General features: G+C 46.3%; 1 protein-coding gene across 1 annotated transcript in view; it reads left to right on the top strand.

Moving 5' to 3' along the window:
• The window catches only part of bmpr1bb (bone morphogenetic protein receptor, type IBb), a 67,642-nt gene that overhangs the window by 34,212 nt on the left and 13,220 nt on the right, over nucleotides 1-20,210 (top strand). The window contains exon 4 of the mRNA XM_010895666.5: nucleotides 10,144-10,411. Within this exon, the coding sequence (XP_010893968.1) occupies nucleotides 10,318-10,411 (94 nt within the window). The 5' untranslated portion in view covers nucleotides 10,144-10,317. The remainder of the gene's footprint in view (nucleotides 1-10,143; nucleotides 10,412-20,210) is intronic.

The following is a 20,210-nucleotide window of genomic DNA, read 5'->3' as shown; positions in this document are numbered from 1 at the left end:
TTTTTCTCTCTCCCTCTCTCTCTTTCTCCCCTTTCCTCTCTTTTTCTTCCATTCTCCCCCCTTCTCTCTCCCTCTCTCTCTGATTCTCTTCTCTTTGATCCTATTGTTTGCGCTGTCCCCCCCCCCCCCCCCCCCCCCCCTCTTCCCGTGCCCTCTATCCTCTTCCCTCCCCACTGGACATCCAGTTGATTAGCACCTAAGTCTTATTGGGTCTAATTGGAGGAGGGAGACAGGTGGCGCCACCATGTAACGATCAGCCTCGTTAGCGTGGGGCTGGCTAACACAGCCTGTGTGATCTCTTTGTTGTTACTGTGTGAATGCCCCGGGGAGGGCATGAACTCCTGACGCTGCTGTGTCCAGTCCACCAGGCCGGCCCGGCTCGCCCAGAGAAGAGCCCCCTCCCCCGACCCCTCGCAGGCCACACTAAGCTTCTGTTATTGTAACGAGTGGCAAGGCTCTTTGTACAACGCAGCGCTGCTACCAACCCCAAACAGCCCAGACAAAACATGCCTCTGTCTGTCTGAGAACACGGTTGATTTAGGAGATCCAGGTGTCTGGGACAGAGTTTCACTACAGTGTTCAGTTTAGTCATTTAGACTGAAGTTGAAAGTGTATTGTGAGGATATTACCACTGCAGTTTCTTTTTTCTTTTTTTTGCACAGTAGGTCCACTACAGTGCAGGTAGTGTGGTGTCAGTACTGCAGGTCCTGTGTGGTAGGTGGTCTGGTGTCGGTTCTGCAGGTCTGGTGTGTGGTAGGTAGTGTGGTGTCAGTACTGCCGGTCCGGTGTGTGGTAGGTATTGTGGTGTCAGTATTGCAGGTCCGGTGTGTGGTAGGTAGTGTGGTGTCAGTATTGCGTAGTGTGGTGTCGGTTCTGCAGGTCCCGTGTGTGGTAGGTAGTGTGGTGTCAGTACTGCAGGTCCGGTGTGTGGTAAGTATTGTGGTGTCAGTATTGCAGGTCCGGTGTGTGGTAGGTATTGTGGTGTCAGTATTGCAGGTCCGGTGTGTGGTAGATATTGTGGTGTCAGTACTGCAGGTCTGGTGTGTGGTAAGTATTGTGGTGTCAGTATTGCAGGTCCGGTGTGTGGTAAGTATTGTGGTGTCAGTACTGCAGGTCTGGTGTGTGGTAAGTATTGTGGTGTCAGTACTGCAGGTCCGGTGTGTGGTAGGTAGTGTGGTGTCAGTACTGCCGGTCCGGTGTGTGGTAGGTATTGTGGTGTCAGTATTGCAGGTCCGGTGTGTGGTAGGTAGTGTGGTGTCAGTATTGCGTAGTGTGGTGTCGGTTCTGCAGGTCCCGTGTGTGGTAGGTAGTGTGGTGTCAGTACTGCAGGTCCGGTGTGTGGTAAGTATTGTGGTGTCAGTACTGCAGGTCCGGTGTGTGGTAGGTATTGTGGTGTCAGTACTGCAGGTCTGGTGTGTGGTAAGTATTGTGGTGTCAGTACTGCAGGTCCGGTGTGTGGTAGGTATTGTGGTGTCAGTACTGCAGGTCCGGTGTGTGGTAGGTATTGTGGTGTCAGTACTGCAGGTCTGGTGTGTGGTAGGTATTGTGGTGTCAGTACTGCAGGTCCGGTGTGTGGTAGGTATTGTGGTGTCAGTACTGCAGGTCCGGTGTGTGGTTGGTATTGTGGTGTCAGTACTGCAGGTCTGGTGTGTGGTAAGTATTGTGGTGTCAGTACTGCAGGTCCGGTGTGTGGTAGGTATTGTGGTGTCAGTACTGCAGGTCCGGTGTGTGGTAGGTAGAATCATTACCCATGTCTCAGACTCGGGGTGTCTACATCACTTGGTCACATCTGGGCTAATACAGACAGCCAGGTGTGGGGGTCACAGGGGGTTTGTGGGCCAGTGTAGTGACCCCTGCTGTCAGCTCAACTTTGTCTGACCGTCAGAGGAGCCTCTTAATTAGAGCCTTTCCAGTGTCCACTCAGTTAGTCAGCCCAACACACTGCAGCCCTGACATCGGCAACGAGCCCTTCATTAAACGCTCCTGGTTGACTTGGCAAGGCAGCCGGTCCTCACAACAACCGTGTGAGGAACTTCCCAGGTTCTTAATTCTTCTGTTTTAATTGAAAACACCTGTTCTCAGCTACAGTCCAAATATTTATTTATGTTCAGCTCCTCTTGGCAGGTTTGTCATTAGTGCTGAAGGACTTTCTCTCTTTGGTTTGAAAATTGCTCTCCCCGTCTTGTACAGTATTCCTGGTGGCGCCGCCAAGTTTTCCGTGGCAGGTTTGAGAGACGTGGTTGAGCGCACAGGGAGTGTTGACTGCTAAATTTTTCAGCAAAATTGTTTTCCAAGTGTGTGGAAGAACGGCTCCTAGGATCCTCTGGGTTTCAGTCTGTTTCAGCGATTAATGAAAGGCTTAGGGTGAACTGACCAACTTAGGCTACAGTGTTCAACCTATAGACACATCGTCCTCCTCTCTGCACAGCTTGGCTCCGAAGCAATCCCGGATTCACTACAACCCCTGACATTAAGTGTACAGTTTGGTTATATGGGATTGGCATTGCTCTCTTAGTCAATAATGGATGTGAGGTTTTACGTTAAACATTCTGCACATCTAGTGTAGATAAAAACAGTTCCATAACAGAGTAACACAGAGTCTTCGATTTCTACTGAGTGGATAAGAGGTCCTGATCTTTTATTCATAGAAATGCATAATTGTAGATACTAGGTTTTATTGTGATATATCCTGAAGAGATTCAGGGTGGGGCTAGACAAATGCATGTTCAGCAAATATTGGCTGTTATTCAAATGAGCCAGGCATTGGCCTCCTAACTAGATCACACTTTTCCATTCAGCTAGAAATGAAATCCCTAAGTTCAGTATGGAAAGGGGTCTGTTTGCCTTAATTTCTAAAACATACAGACTGTTAGCTTTCCTTTGACACCAAATTGGATGTGCTCCTATGGACTTAACATGTAGGTGCTCCTGGGTCTTAGTGGAAATGCCCAAAAGCTATTCAGAGGTTCCTGTCCCGTAGCCTCTGGTCTCTATCAGAATGTTGGAGGCTAATTGAACTTACTGTAGGTTTCTCATTACCCATGACTGCGAGACATGTCCTCTCCTACTGGCTTGACAGGGTGATGTGCTCTGTGTTCTAATTGTAGGCAGATTTCGCCTTAGTTGATTGGATGATGTACAGGGTACATACCTTGCAGACGGCACCGGTGGGAAATAATCAGGTGTTCTTGGATTGAATGTAGGCATGGTTACAGAGGGAGGGGGCTGAGGTATGACCCTCTGGCAGGCCTGCCGCTGACACTAACAAGGCGGCCCTCTCAGTGGAAAGACCCAGGCTCCAAGCAGGAGCCGGCCCTGTGGGCAGGACACGCTGACAGAGAGAGAGGGCAAAGTCAGAGAGATGCAGGGAAAGAGAGCCATTTGTGCTGTTCTTGGCCAGTGCCCTGGGGTTGCCGGCCTTGGCCATGGAAAATCACAAGATTTCCCGGGCACCTTAAGAGGCCAGTGACACTTTTTACCGGGTAGATGAAATCCATCACCCGGGTTGTTGGGCTGTGCTGTAACCAAGGTGTTACAACACAGGTGTCTTTCAGGTGCGCTGTGGTTTAGTAGATCCAGTGAAAAGACCTTGTACGGCACTACAATAACAGCCTTTCACTGGAGCTCAATGCCGAGATAAGGAGATTGGCGGCATGTTTGTTTGTCTAACTACTGTAGCTATCGCCTTTTTCGTTACTATTATCCAGTGACCTATAGTTTTTCAGTTGCTTGATAGATTAGTGGTCAGCAATAATAAACGACTACCTTGTTGGGGGGGGTGGGGGGCTGGGTGGCTGGGGAATTCGAGAGAGCTGACAAAATCAGCTGACACCTCACATATCCAAATGATTTAGATCATTTGTGGTGTGACCGTTCAAACCAACTGAATGTTTTAGTGTGACATACTGTTTCGTTTAGTATCTAGGCTATACTCCATGGAATAACAACAGTTTATGATTGAGAAATAGGGCTCATTGACAGCTTGTTCTGAGGAATTCCTGAGTCAGTGTTTGGAAGGACTGGAATGTCACTACTGTCAGCTCAATGTGAAATAACTTCCCCTTTCCATCTTCCACTCGTCTCACTCTTCCGTAGTTTCCTCAGTCTTGGAACAACAAACCCATTCCTCCTGAACAAATGGACAAGTAAACAAATGGAGAGCAAATTATGGAATAATACGTTGTTCTAACACACACAGACTTGGGACTTTTCATTTCCGATATCCTGTGGGTCGGGCTCTTTATACTTTCTGTAGACTTTAAACATTCCGACATGATAACATGCCTCATGTTTAACAATATACCTGGGATTTAAAGTGTATTCATTTCAATTAGTCTCAAAATAGTACTTTATTGTGGTTGTTCATCACTGCCTCCCTAAATCAGAAGGGAATTTTGGGACTTGCTGATTTCCTTGGGTGTGGCCATTTCTTAGACTTCTGATCCTGAATCAAAACCCTTGATACACATGCTAATTCAGAAACATCACAAAGGTTCACCACAAACGTTTTTCATAATTAACGACAGAGACAGCCAATAAGGTCTTACAAACGCAGTGTATCTCTGACACCAGGTTGTGGTAGGATGGCACCAGTGTGGCCTCTGTGCTGAGCCATGCCATGCTCCATGCCAGGTGGCTAAGTCCGTTCAGACAGAATAACTCAAATGATCAATGCAATAGGTCTAATTATGATCTAATTACTTAATAATAATTACTTGTTGAAAAATGACTTTGAAATATTTGTCTGGAAAAGTTTAATAATTGGTTTTGTCATCCCTGTATCACCATTTACATATTACACCTAGGGCCAGAACTATTAACATTGGACATCTCAGGTTGTGTGGTCCATTTTGGACCTCACTTGTTAACAGTATAACATTTAATTTCACACATTTAATGTATTTTTTTATTCTTTGATTTGTAAGAAATAATTATTTTCATGAATGGATTCAAAAGTTCCACACGATTTATGAAAGTGATTTGGAAGTCTGATACTTTGATAAACATTTCTGACAAAGCTTACAATCTGTTTAGGCAATGTGTTTCATCTGTAACAGAGAACACTCCCCCGCGTGATGTTTGCTAAATTCTTGCTTGATGTTTGATGCGCAATTGGATGGTAGTGCATCAGAACTATTGTGAAATATCATGAATGAACTTTGGAGCTATTGATTCTTAAAACAATGACAAAAACAAATATACAGTCATAATATCCATAAGAGTAGGTCAAGGTATCTTTTTATTTGTCTTTTCATTAATATACTCTTCCACAACACTACTTGGATTCGTCACACCATGGAACAATTGCACCTTTTGATAAAAAATAGTGAGAAATTCCCCCAAATAAAATGACACCCTGTATTTATTGACTTAGTCTTAGTAAAGTTGTCTATTGAAGTTATGTTTGTATTTGCCCAAAAATAGCAGAGCCTTTACGACCCAGACATGTCTGTTAATCAAGATATTTAAGTAGCGTAGTTAACTCAAATGTAGGTGTGTTGTTAAAGTGCCAGGAGATGCAGACGTGTCATAATTCACAGTAGACTGGGCCACGCCAGAGGTTCTTTACAGCTGCCCACGTACACTACTGCCTACAGAGACAGCCTGAGACAGTCTGACTCCATGGACTGTGTTGTCCTGGGCTGCAGAAATCTGTCAGCCAGCATATTGCCATACACACAGTGTACCCTTGAATGTTGATAACGCTGACCAAACATTACGTATTCCAACTATTGTTGGAGCCACAAATAAAATTACACAGATGAACAGAAAAAAACCACAGCGTGCCAGGATCTGCTCAATCTTTTGGTTGCCGTGGTGAAACCCATTCTGTTCCAGTGAAAGACCTTTGACAAACATGTAACTCATAATAGCACTTTCCCTGTGGCATCGTTGATAAGTTGCTGAAATGACTTCCAACATCCTCTACCTTTACTGAACGCTTACTCAGTTGTGAAAGGGTGAGCCTGTGTTGGTTTTCTCAGTGTTGGCGCCGGACGCCTGTTTGGTGAGGAGGGAGGAGTACGGTCAGGGTCAGTGTTGGCGCCAGGCGCCAGTTTGGTGAGGATGGAGGAGTAAGGTCAGGGTCAGTGTTGGCGCCAGGCGCCAGTTTGGTGAGGATGGAGGAGTACGGTCAGGGTCAGTGTTGGCGCCGGACGCCTGTTTGGTGAGGATGGAGGAGTACGGTCAGGGTCAGTGTTGGCGCCGGACGCCTGTTTGGTGAGGTATAAGGAGTAAGGTCAGGGTCAGTGTTGGCGCCGGACGCCTGTTTGGTGAGGAAGGAGGAGTAAGGTCAGGGTCAGTGTTGGCGCCAGGCGCCAGTTTGGTGAGGATGGAGGAGTAAGGTCAGGGTCAGTGTTGGCGCCAGGCGCCAGTTTGGTGAGGATGGAGGAGTACGGTCAGGGTCAGTGTTGGCGCCGGACACCTGTTTGGTGAGGTAGAAGGAGGACGGTCAGGGTCAGTGTAGGCGCCGGACGCCTGTTTGGTGAGGTAGAAGGAGTACGGTCAGGGTCAGTGTAGGCGCCGGACGCCTGTTTGGTGAGGTAGAAGGAGTACGGTCAGGGTCAGTGTTGGTGCCGGACGCCTGTTTGGTGAGGTAGAAGGAGTACGGTCAGGGTCAGTGTTGGTGCCGGACGCCTGTTTGGTGAGGTATAAGGAGTACGGTCAGGGTCAGTGTGTGTGCAGCCGAGATGTTAATGTGCGTCACCAACCAACGTAAGACCGCATGTAGACACCCAGCCTCCAGGATCAGCACGGTCTGTCTGACTGTCTGTCTGTCTGTCTGTCTGTCTGTCTGTCAGCACTGACTGCACTGTTCAGTTCATCCGAACTTGCACATCTTCATGGATGTCACTAAACATGCCATTAAGTGACAGGTAGATTCTATCCGTGGAGAGCACAGAGAGATCCTCGATTGTGTTGTCGTTTGGACCGTGCCGTATCAGACTCCATCTCAAATTGTAGACGTGTTGTGAAATGTTGACCATGTTGCTCTCTCATCTGATATACCACAACGGTTTACGATTAGGTTTATTTCCTCTCTGTAACCAGTTCATTGAGTTGTACTTAATGTTTGTGGCTTTACGGTTTATTATCAAAAAAATTAAATACTGAATACCAAGACCTTTTTTCTCCTAAACTCTGTTGTGTTTTTCTTTTGTAATGGGTGTATGCAGAGTCTCAGAATTAAAGCTGGTTAACATTGTTATCTTGTTTAATGATCCTTATCCATCTTCATCTGCTGCAATAGAAATGAGTGCGTCCCAGTGCTTTCAGCTGCTCATGTCTCGCCTCCCACACGGAGTCACAGGGAGAGAGAACCTTGCTGTGACAGTCTTTTACTCTCCTTGAATAAAGTTTTTCTTTTCTTTCGACTCGTTCAGCATTCTTCTGGACTTCAAAGCTTTATATCGGAACAAAATCTCTGAGCTGTCCCATTGTGGGGAGATTGAATATTCATAAGGCTTTTTCTTTCTTTCTTCTTCCTCTGGAGGAGACTGCTGGAGAGTCAGGGGCTAGAAAAGAGGCATCAGCTCCTCTGGACTTTTCAAGGTACCGTCCCACGCTGTGGGGGTTGGGGGGGCATTTTATAGATATATACACAGTACCAGTCAAATGGTTTGACACCGATTCAATGGTGTTATATAGAGATCTGAACCTGTGTGGTGCTATTAGGGTCTTGTATATGGTGCTGTCCTCAGGTAATTATTCAGAGTGGTTGGTCAGAAATGGCTTCAGTGTCGTGTCCAACTGCCAAAGCCATTGGAAAGGTTTTACAATGAACATTACTGTTGGTTTGTTAATTTGCACCTTCACTGAGCTGTTTCCTGGTAGCTAACTGAGGAGATTGTTCATGTTTAGTATGTTTTAGAGGAGCCATGAGCTCTGCTGGGAGGGAGAGCTGGGTGTATTTAACTGTGAGAAAGATGTCAGTGTTCCTAATGTGAAATAAGGAAGTTGATGAGCACTCCACACAGGGGTAAGAGCATCTCACTGTCTGGCCTGGGGATAAACATGATGTCACGGTCTTCTCCACCCCTGTACTCCCTGATTGGGCTTCCTGCTCCAGGCAGCTGTGTTGCCACGGTAATAAATGGCCCTCTATCCAAGGTTCTGTGACAGCAGGTTTACCCGCTGAACTGCTCAAATTCCCACTGTTTCTCACAGAACGGCGGAACATTTGTCATGACACGCATTCCTTAACTGGCCATTAATAATTTCGTCATCTGGGTTGTTGTCACGGCCTTTTGTTTCATGGCTTAGCGGTTTCGGCCGCCATCCTTCGCAATTTCTCCGGCAGGGCGATTTAAGGTGCTTCGCCTCAAAGGTGTCCTTCACCTTTCAAGGGAGTGTGGCTTATCTCTGTGCCACATTATAGCTTTTTAGAATTTGTTCTCACAGCACACTTGTGGGTGGTAGTGATAACCCACAAATACAGCAAGTACCAGCCAAGTGAGTCACGAACACTCCCGTTTCTCCGGTTTAGCTTGGAGAGCGTCAGGAAAGCCAATCAACAGAAGCTGTGTTAGATCACTCAGGGGTGTGGAGCCCAACAGTCGGCAGCTCTTTCACAAAGAGGAACCTGGGCAACCGATAACGTGGGAGCTCAGGGCGTATGGGGTGAATTGAACCACCTCACAAAGTCCCCCGGTTGACTTGCCCACCCCCACTTCGACAACCCCTTTATCCACCCGGACAGACCCCTACCAGCCACCCCTACCCGCTGCGCCCCTGCCACCACCCCCTCCCCCCATCTCTCCGGGTCTCCGTGGCTGCTTGAGCAGGGCAGGGGGACCCCCTGCTGGGCGTTTGATGCTGCTCAGAGGGGGTGTGTGAGGAGCGATGAACCGTTCTCGGCTCACCCCATGCACTCGTGCTCCGGGGAAGGCCGACTTTTCGCCTTTAATCCGGAGCACGGCGCAAATCAGGAGTGACAGATTGACACCCGGCCCTGCAGAGAGCCAGACCAAAACCAAGCCCCCCCCCCCCAAGCCCCCTCGTCCTCTGGCCCGGCCGGGGCGGAAGGACGCGGACTCTGGGAGCAGTTGACGTAGTCCCAAATGGGGAAGGAACAGGTGGAGGAGAAGCCCATTTGGCTTAGTGTTTGTTTCCACTTTGTTGTTGTAGCTCTACCCACTCATTGTTTTACTGCCATCGGGACAGTTTCACAGCTGTTTTGTCTCTGTTTGGTCTGCCTCTCATCTGCTTCCTACCATTTGGAAGCCGGTTGCCACTCACACAGCCTTCGCCCAATCACAGTATTGTATGTCATTGTATGTCATTCTGCCCGGTTGCACCACGGCTAACTGTTTTGAGGGGTACTCTAGCAAACTTGACGTAATCTTGGTAATAGCTGGTCTAATCCTCTTAAGGTTGGAACCCACAGAATGGATTGTGCTCCCCGCTGGAATGTGTCCCCGTTGTGAGGTTGTGTGTGTTCCAGCGAGAGGGCGTGTTGCTGCCCCGAGGTGTGGGGCGTAATCACCTGACGTGTGAAGAGCTTTTGTGCCTGTGTCTGTGTGCGCGCGTGTCTGGCTGTGTTTTTTTTACACTCTGCATTCCGCTCTCTACCAATACACACACACTCACACAGACACACACACAAACTCACACACACAAACTCTTACACACACACACACACACAACTCACACACACACACTCACACAGACATAGGAGGGCTATTGCTGTGCTAAAGTTGAGCCTTCTTTTAGGATGCTGAATTAGCACTGACTTAGCTAATTGAATGCTGCTTGTGGTTGACTTCTGAACTGCACTGCAACACATCCTGTTGTCCCTGTGTGTCCTCTATGTACCTGGCATCAGAGGTCAGACCGGTGTCCCGTGTGCCCGCTTTCAGGTCCCTTCCCGCCTGCCCTCGCTCAACGTTGCCTCCTCTTGCCTACCGTTGCTCTTCTGCCAGGGTCCTTCTGTTTGAGCGGGAGTGTATGTGTGCCTGCGTGTGTCAGTGCGCGTGCGGGTGCGTGCATGTGAGTGTGCGCGTCGTGGGATCCAGGCAGGGCTCAGCTGTTTTGTTGTTCACCCCACGAGGGTGTTCCGAGAGAAGGCCGGCCAAAAAACACTGCGAGGGAGAGAAACTGAGTAACCCCCCCCTCCCTCCCTCCGTCTCTCTGCCTCTCCACCAGGCTGTCAGTGTGTAGCGCTGGAGGCTGCAGGGTGGCTGTGTGTACTGGGGAGTTCCTGACATCGCGGAGAAGAGAGAGGGGGACTGGCACTTGTTCACCGTAGAGGCAAACGCACGCGGTCAGACCTGCCAGCGTGTGAGGCTGCGGAGCCAGGGATTTGGTGTGCCGCAGTTTATGGAGATGGTGACTGTGTGGTTGCCGTGGGGATGGGCCTGGAGAACTGTGCTGCTGGTGACTGGACTGGCTTCGCTAAACCCCGGAGCTGACGGTGAGTACCCCAAAAAGCTGCCTGTCTGTCTGTCTGCTGTGTGACTGAGGTTGAGTACCCCAAAAACCTGCCTGTCTGTCTATCTGCTGTGGGACTGAGGTTGAGTACCCCAAAAACCTGCCTGTCTATCTGCTGTGTGACTGAGGTTGAGTACCCCAAAACCTGCCTGTCTGTCTGTTGTGTGACTGAGGTTGAGTACTCCAAAACCTGCCTGTCTGTCTGTTGTGTGACTGTGGTTGAGTACCCCAAAACCTGCCTGTCTGTCTATCTGCTGTGTGACTGAGGTTGAGTACCCCAAAACCTGCCTGTCTGTCTATCTGCTGTGTGACTGAGGTTGAGTACCCCAAAACCTGCCTGTCTGTCTATCTGCTGTGTAACTGAGGTTGAGTACCCCAAAACCTGCCTGTCTGTCTGGCTGCTGTGTGGCCGAAACTTCAGCATGGTCGGCATATACAAATGTAGTGGTAAAACTCTCTAAATAATGGTGGGGGGGACTTAGTTGTGTGAAAAAATAGGTTTTCTGTTCATTGAACGTTTATTTCTGCAAAATGATGTTAGCCTGCATTTACCTGAGTACTCCCTGCCGTCTGTATTTAATGAGCTTTTTAGTTCTATAATCTGAAAGATGGCTTTACTGTTTGATAACTAATAAATGTGAATGATAGATATTTCTGCTGCCCACACTTAAAATAATCTCACTCTATGAATTTAGATGGATAACATACATACTGTTTATATCTTTTATGCTCAGCAAAATTAGTGGCAGGGCTCAAGTGTTAGTCACTTTGATTTATAGAGCCAGGTCTGGTTCTCCCCCATAACTGCATGTGGGTTTACTGCGTGTACTGATGGGCAAGGAAGAGCAGGAACAAACTGGGTGGTTGGTGGTGGATCTATTTTTTGCCCAGCGGTATTTATGATGGGCAAAGCTATTATCATCTGCATCCACTGGGCCTAGCATGTGAGTGTTAGTTCCCCCCCCCCACATCTCATGTTTTGAATTGTTTTAAGATGGACAGCCAGTTGTCCTCCACAATGAACGGCCCACAGTGCCTTGGTGCTCCAGAACCTTTGTAATGGACTGCAGGGGAGGTTTAGAAGAGACGAAGATACCACTCTCTATCATCACCGCGCTTTCAAAGGCTCTCAGCTTCGAGACAGAGATTGATTATGTGGAGTTAGTCCCGGATATTTGCAATTGTTTGCACAGAACAACACGTGTCAATCACTTGAAGCAAACCTGGCTTACATAATGGATGCATGTGCTTGCTTCTACTATAGATTGTGTCTTTTGTATGGGAAGCCTTTCTTTTATTTAGGCCATAGAACTTCTGTTGTTTGTTCCGTGGATGTAATGATATGGAATCGATTCCTTGTGGCTTGCTCTTTGGACTATTTGTATAAGCACTCGGTGACAACTGCTGTGGTAAAAAGAGATTTATAAAATGCATTTTCTTGATTGATTGATTGATTTGAGTGTTGGATTTTGAGACTGGTTAGAATGGAGAGCCTTTCAAGCTGAACAATGTGTCACTGTGCCTTTGAGCAAGGCTCTTAACCCTAACTTCTAATGGAAATCCCTTGGCATAAGAACATCTGCTAAAAGGCTACTATTGAAAGCCTTGAAATACAGCAGGGTTGACCTGAGTGGAAGGGCTCCGTCATCACACAGTTGACGAGCACTGTTGGGTGTCAAGTGGTAAAACCATCGCTCTGTCCCAAAAGGCACACACACACGCTCACACTCGCAAATCTAAAATGGCTGTGACCGTCTTGATAAAAAGAAGATGATTGCCTGTGGGGATGGGGGGTGTAATCACAGTCTGTAAAGTCCCTGCTTCCCTCTCTGGCTCCTGGGACTGGATTTCCTCTCATGTGAAAGATAACTAAATACAGCGTAGTTTTTGTGTGTTCCTTCCACATGCTATTTGGCATTGCATCGCAAATGGGGGGATTATAGGTAATCAGCCCAGCCTTTATATTTCATACTATATTATCTTTCACTTGAATGAATGAATGTGGATTCTGGAGCAGAAATACAGTTGTGTGAAAAAGTTCACCCTGGACTGTTTTCTTACATATATTCTTTTTCATATTTCAATCAGTCGTTATTTCATAAAGCACAATTCCTACATAAAATGTAATGTAAATGTAATGTAAAAAGCATCAAACAAAATACAAATTACACATCAAATAAAACAAAATGAAATCACACTGTGTGAAAGTGAGGATGAAAAGCTGCATCTCAATAGCCTTCTTAGAAGTGTCTAGTATTTCTACTTCACTATTCTTTAAATGAAATGTTCAGGCAGGCTGTTTCAAAGGACTGGACCATAGTGGCTGAAGGAGGCTTCACCCCCGGCACATATTTAAATATCACGTGAGACACAATCCGATGCAAACTGTGAAATGCTTTTAGGATCAATAAGGCTATTTTGCAACTTACATAATAATATTTAACATTTACAAATGACGCTGAAAGATTATAATTTGGAATCATTTGGCTGAAATAATTTAATGCTGTTTCTTGTAACTATCAATATTTTACATTGATATATTTCTGTGCACTCTTCACAGTATTGTTTCAAATGTCATGTTCAAGAGCTGTCTTATTACATGACCACGCTTTAACAACCCCACAGTATTTTGATAGCACTGAGGGCTTTGACTTGACCATTCCATAACCCTCTCTTTCTTTTTGACTTCTATGAGCGTCTTTCGGGTGGGGCTTATTGTGTGGTCCTATGTAGATTGCCAGTGGTCTGGAGTGTTCACCATTTATAGATGATCTACTATACAATGATGTACTTCAAATTGCTTGGAAATGGTTTTGTAACCCATCCCGACTCAGGGGCTTCAATAATCATATTTCTGAGGGCCTTAGATAGGTCTTTTGATCTTGGCATGATGTGTTACCACAACCTGACCAAGTTTCCAATCTTTATGGAAGAATGAACCTTCACAAGTTAGTCTCTAACGCTCTAATGATTTTGGTGCCACTGATTTTAATTCTAGACATCTTTTGTCTGGTTTGTGAAACTGGGTTCCCTTTAACAATTAATGTAGTTGGAATGTGTATATATACATATCAATTGTAAAAAAAATAAAAAAAGGAAACATTTCCAGGGGGTGTACCTATTTTGTCCACATTCTGGAGAAATGTCCTATAAACATCCATCATTTTTTTCAGATTGAGCAATAATGGCCTTGAATGGCTGACACTGTAAGTCCCTGGACTCCACGGAATGTTCCAGGCGTCTCTGGCAGGGAGAGAGTGGTCCCACTGAGCTTCTGATTCTGATACTGTGGACTGATGAAGGGCTGACACTCGGTGGCTACAGTGTTTATAAAGTACCAAGGCCAGACTTGAAAGCCAACACAAGCTGTAGTAGTGGCCGGATGAAGCCAAATCCATGCAGGTTGTCTGGCTTCTGATCAGTGTTGTAGTTGGAGACATCTACCCAGTTTTATCAGGTGTATCACCTGACTTTGCAGGACAGTGAACCCTTATACCCTAAAGTCAGTCAGTCCCTGTCTTTCTGTAACAGTGAAAACATTCAACTTTGTGTATCGTGTGGGCACCAGTTTTTCTCAAGCACAGGGGAAGCTTGCACGGACAGAGAGACAGACGTGGCGTCCAAGCAGGGAGGACAGGAGACCAGCTGCTTCTCGTTTCCAGTCATGTTTAAAACACTGGCCCTGCCAACCCAAACTGATGTTTTAGTAGGAGCAGTGAATGAAGACTACTTGGGTATGGTGTCTCAGAGAGACAGAGTTATGTGCTAGCTTACCCTCTCCCTTGTTCCCCCTCTTGTTCTACTCTCTCCCTCTCAGTACTGCTGGTACGGATCAGGCATGGTTCTCTAAATGACGGTACCACACATGGGAGGTCACTCATAAATCTTCACACTGTGGATAATTTGCCACCTGTTATTTAGACTGATGTAAAGTTCTCAAAGAATAGATGGACATACTTCTTTCTTACAGCCAGTAATGATGCTTGGCTATTTTCTGAATAGGCCCGGCACTTTATATGATCTTTTTTTTTCCATAGTGGACAGTGTTTGTGACATGACTGCTGAAAGTCCTTGAGTCCTCAGGCGCCATGTAGGATAGAAGTCAAAGCCAGTCGGTGAAAGACATGGCCGCACTGAGGTCACAAAAAAACATATCCATTTCAGATAAACAGAACATAGCAAATCCCATTAGAGATGGTGGGGAGACGGCACAAGGCCACAAGTAGTGGAAAAGTACCAGCGTTATAATCATCTAGACTCAGCAATGTAAACAAGGTCAGCACACCCTCTCCCTATCCTAGATCCCACCTTCCATGCTGTACTGTAGGGGTTCTTCCGTGTCAACCCTTTTTCAATACTCTACCGCCATCAACATTATGCTCTGACTGGAATACCGATGAAGTATCCCCTGTATTTGGGCCAGGTACCCCGGGAGGCACAGGCCCTATGATTGAGAACCACTGCTTTACTGTATGGGAGAGCTACAGCTCAACCTGATTACACATAAACAACCTTTTTCTATTCTGCAGTACAGTGTCCATAGTTCTATATAGACTGAGGTCCAGCAGTAGGACTATAGTTCTATATAGTCTGAGGTCCAGCGGTAGGACAATAGTTCTATATAGTCTAAGGTCCAGCGGTAGGACTGTAGTTCTATATAGTCTGAGGTCCAACAGTAGGACTGTAGTTCTATATAGTCTGATGTCCAGCGGTAGGACTATAGTTCTATATAGTCTGAGGTCCAGCGGTAGGACTGTAGTTCTATATAGTCTGAGGTTCAGCAGTAGGACTGTAGTTCTATATAGTCTGAGGTTCAGCGGTAGGACTATAGTTCTATATAGTCTGAGGTCCAGCGGTAGGACTATAGTTCTATATAGTCTGAGGTCCAGCGGTAGGACTATAGTTCTATATAGTCTGAGGTCCAGCGGTAGGACTATAGTTCTATATAGTCTGAGGTCCAGCGGTAGGACTATAGTTCTATATAGTCTGAGGTCCAGCGGTAGGACTATAGTTCTATATAGTCTGAGGTCCAGCGGTAGGACTATAGTTCTATATAGTCTGAGGTCCAGCGGTAGGACTATAGTTCTATATAGTCTGAGGTCCAGCGGTAGGACTATAGTTCTATATAGTCTGAGGTCCAGCGGTAGGACTATAGTTCTATATAGTCTGAGGTTCAGCAACAAGTCTGTCCCTCTCTGCTTCCTGTCAGGATGTGTATTATGTTCCTCACACTGAACCTGATCCTAGAACAGATGTGCTGCTACAGAGGTGGGACTACATGAGACTAGGAACCACAGAGAGATCGGCTGTGGATGTGTGTGTGTGTGTGTGTGTGTGTGTGTGAGCTTTTGATGGAGGGAAATGAGGCTTAAGGTTGCACCTGTGGTTTTAGAGGAAGTGTCAGGGAGGGATGGGAATGTTAGAGTGATTGCTGGGTTCAAGAGGATGGCAGTTTGAACAGCGAGATAATGACAGTATAGACAAAGAGATAGAGGATGACAATGTGGGACAGAGTCACAGAGGACGACAGTTTAGACAGAAAGACAGGTAGGACGTGACAGAGTGGGACAGAAGGGGATGACAGTTTAGACAGAAAGAAGACAGAGAGAGGATGACCAAGAGACAGAGAGAGAGAAAGAAACAGGGAGGAACAGAACACTTTGCTTGTCATTATTATCTAAACTTAATTCAAAATGATCTGTAACAGTACAGCCTCTTCTCTGATATTGGAGAGATTAATATAAACCAAAGGAAAGTCTAGTGGTCTGTTCTGGAATTGTAAATCCTACCCTAAACCTAAACAGTCTCTATCCCTGTGGGGTCTAGCAACAAAAAGATGTGTGGAGACGCAACTGTCAGGTTTTACTATATTTGTGGGGTCTTCGGGGTGCCCATATAAAAAACAAAATCTGGATCTCACACACAAACACACACAGAAAGACACACACACCACATGGGCCTCAAATAGACAGAGTCCACACACTGACAAACAGGTGGGTCTGTAGCTGGCATGTTAGGAAACCATGGGGCTTTGTCTTGGGTTCCCAGGGTATGTGTCTTCATGTATGTGTCTGCTTTTGTTTTTGTGTGTGTGCTCTTCACATTTCTTTCCCTTTCAGCAATGGTTTGGCGTTGACAATATTCTTTAAAGTAATCTAAAGATGAGTGCTGTCTTACTATCTTCACGCCTTTGGCCGTCTCGTCGCTGTAAATTACATTATTTTCTCAATTGATTACTTGCTTGAATAAATGTGAACGGTTTATCGATATCTGGCATCATCTAGAAAACGGTAAATCTGTCCAGGCGGAGCTAGGTAGGTAAATTGTCCTGTTACTGTTGTTAGCATGGTTACTGTCACAGTGGCATGTCAATGGGAAACTGAGACAGGCTTGGGCTTTGTTGACCGACCGCTTTCTGTGCCACTCACCGCTCTTATCAGATGGGGCTTTACTGTCATTCACTAGTCAACACCAGATAAATCAGAGCCACATGGCTCAACATCAGTTACTGCGTGTGCTTCTGTCCAGAGAGATAGCAGAGGGCTGTGTCCTGGCCTCTGGCTACAGGTGTCGTGTGTGTGTGTGTGTTTCTGTCCAGAGAGATAGCAGAGGGCTGTGTCCTGGCCTCTGGGTACAGGTGTCGTGTGTGTGTGTGTGTGTGTTTCTGTCCAGAGAGATAGCAGAGGGCTGTGTCCTGGCCTCTGGGTACAGGTGTTTTGTGTGTGTGTGTGTCTGTGGGTTTCTGTCCATGACATTGAGATAGCTACGGGCTATGCCCTGGCCTCGGCCTACAGGTGTTCCTGTGTGATAAGCAGCCCGTTTCCCAGTTTTGTTTTGAGTGGGAAATGGAAAACATGGCTGAGATGGTGTCACGCATACATGCAAAGACCTGGACGGTTCAGCCAAAGCGGTGTCATAATGAAAGTTGGTCTTCCATGAGGGACCAACCTGGATCAGGATGTTGATGGAGCTAGTCACCAAGACCTGCACAGATTACACATAGCACACTAACAACTCTATTCACAAATGTAAACCTTCTTGTCCTTCCAATCCTTTTTAACCTCATTTCTTTCTAGTCCCTTCAGTCCCTTTAGTCCCTGGGTGGAACTTCTCTCTGGGTAGGCCCAAACACATGGGTGTGCAATGGATGCTCTTCTTTTCTCCATTCTGGAAGGTTTCATACATCAGGCATGGAAACGGCACTCCCTGAGGAGGTGGGGCAGGTCGTGGGGGTCCAGAATACCGTGATACCGTGGCAGGGTTTGATGTCGTTCCACTGTGGTTTGTGTCAGGATCCTTCTGAAGCCGATAGAGGTTAGGGTTTTAAGAGGAGGCGGATGGGCTTGAAGGTTGGGGGATCAGGATGATGTATGACAGTGTGGCAGCGCAGCCGTGCGTTGGTGACCCGCCCCCTACGGGGTCAGAGGGCGTTCTGGAAAAACAAGGGAAGATGAAGATGGCTCCTTTGAGGAGCTAATTTACTATGGCCACCTGGAGGAACTTATCTTTCTCTGTCTCCGCTCTCCCACTCTCTGTACTGTATCCTATTTCTCTCTCTCTCTGCAACGGTCTCAGTCAGGGTCTCTCTGTTGGTCTGTCTGTCTTGTTCACTGGGTGATTTTCATGCTAGAGCGGCCAGACATATTTTAGGTGTCTCAGATTGTTCTGGCAATTGTCACATTGAAAGACAAAGGATCCCGAGCTGAAGCTCAGAGTTCAGATTCCAGCCTTGACTTGCCGCTGGTTGACAAGTGGCATGGGGCACACGAATTGCCCAGGGTTGGGGGAGGCATTGTCAACAGAGATTTCTGTGTCTCTTCATTCTCTAGCGCCTCCGACAGGCAGTTTAGTCATCTGCAAAGATGGTTGCGTGTTGACACTTCTGACAGATTGGAAGGGCAGGGTGGAGAAAACACAGCATGGCTTGCTTCAGTCTTCAACCCGTATCGTTTGGGAAATTTGGAAAGGGAGAAAAAGGGCTTTTAAAGGAGGTAAAAATATGTTTGATGTTGTTTGATATTTCAGGTTTTTGTATGCTATGAATCAAATTTGTCTCTAGAGACTTTTTGTGATGGCTTGGGCGTCTGTGAGCTCAGTCAAGGTAGTTGTCCAGAGAGGGTGATTGTTCTGGCATGTAAGAATTCCGGTGCAGCAAGCAGCGTGATAAGAACCAAAACCGCATTGGATGTGCTTTGAAAGACACATAACTGGACTATCCCCAGACTGCTGGAAGTTGCTACGATCAAGCAGAACCGTAATCACAAATAAATGTTTGTAAAGAAAGGGAATCATTAGCTTCATTAGCCTTTCGTATGGACTTTTGCTTGTAATAAAGCACCACACACCAAATAACAGCATGGCTGCAGGCTTGAGCACGTTTCATTTGCTAGTAAAACTTTATGTGTTTGTGTCTTTGTCAGTCTGTATGTGTGTAATGCAGTATTAAGTGTTGGGGTATGTATGTGTATCAGTGGGGATGTGAGTTAAAGTGTTAGTGTGTGTGTATCTCATTAGAGGAATAGACTCTGGAATGTGTGGGGGATGCAGATCAAGTTTCGGGGTGACCTTGGGAGCGGCTCGCGGCTGATACAACAAACAGACTTTTGTTGTGTGTGTGTGTGTGTGTGTGTGTGTGAAAGAATGAACTACTTTAAATGTATTTGTATTCAACCTTTATTACTGTCTGCTTCTGTTAGGTCAGAGTTTGGAGTTTTGAGTGAAGTCTACTGAGAACCTGTTGTGACTATCATCCCATTATGAACACGTGGTATTAGACGGATCATGACTGTAGAGAACAGTATGTGGATAATACATTGGATCAACCAGAATAGAGAGGTATTGGATCTACCATAATATAGAGGTATTGGATCAACCAGAATAGAGAGGTATTGGATCAACCAGAATAGAGAGGTATTGGATCAACCAGAATAGAGAGGTATTGGATCAACCAGAATAGAGAGGTATTGGATCTACCAGAATAGAGAGGTATTAGATCTACCAGAATAGCTTGGGGTACGAGATGTACCCGGTTCGAATCCTGGACGAGCCCCCACGTTGTGTTACGAACCCTGTGGCCAAAGCAGTCTAGGGTGGATAGTACAGAGACCCGTAACAAAACCCATGCAAAATAGTGTAGTGTAAAGGCACAGGGAGAACAAACGACACAGACAACCAAAGCTACCGTCAAACATAAAACGTTTATTATAAACACACAGTAAAGGGGTTGGGAAAAGGGGCTGAGCGGGACCCAAGAAATGAAATAATATAGTCCAAACATGCCTAAACTGAACTTGCCTGCCTCAAGAACCGCTTAGCTGACTACTAACCAATACAAAAATAAAGTGGGTGGTCCGCTCAGTTCTAACCGTTGTTTTTAGACAACGTTTTCCTACAGGTTGTCTATGCCCAAGGGCGACTTGCTAAAAAACTAATTCCCAGGGACACAGGGACAAACAAAACACATGTTGAACAGGTACTAAACATCACCCAATTGACTAGACAACACCAAACAAAACACCACAGCAATACATACTCACATGAAACAGGACAAAGTGAGATGTATGTGCTAAACTAAGTGATGTTTGAATGAACAAAGTGTTTGTCTATCAAAAGTGTATGTATCTCAAGAGTGTCTATGTGGGGTAAAGCAAAAGAGTCTCTCTGGGAGAACCAACTGACTGGGTTTTTAAACCAGGGATGTGTGATGTGATTGGGTACAGGAAAAAAGGATGAGGTGGTGCAATTAGGAGGAGTGTCCACTGATTGTTCCACCTCAGCAGTCA

This window comes from Esox lucius, chromosome 14, assembly GCF_011004845.1.
Source record: "Esox lucius isolate fEsoLuc1 chromosome 14, fEsoLuc1.pri, whole genome shotgun sequence".
NCBI classification, from domain to species: domain Eukaryota; kingdom Metazoa; phylum Chordata; class Actinopteri; order Esociformes; family Esocidae; genus Esox; species Esox lucius.
The sequence above is the reverse complement of the archived record's forward strand: the minus strand, read 5'-3'. Positions and strand labels throughout refer to the sequence as shown.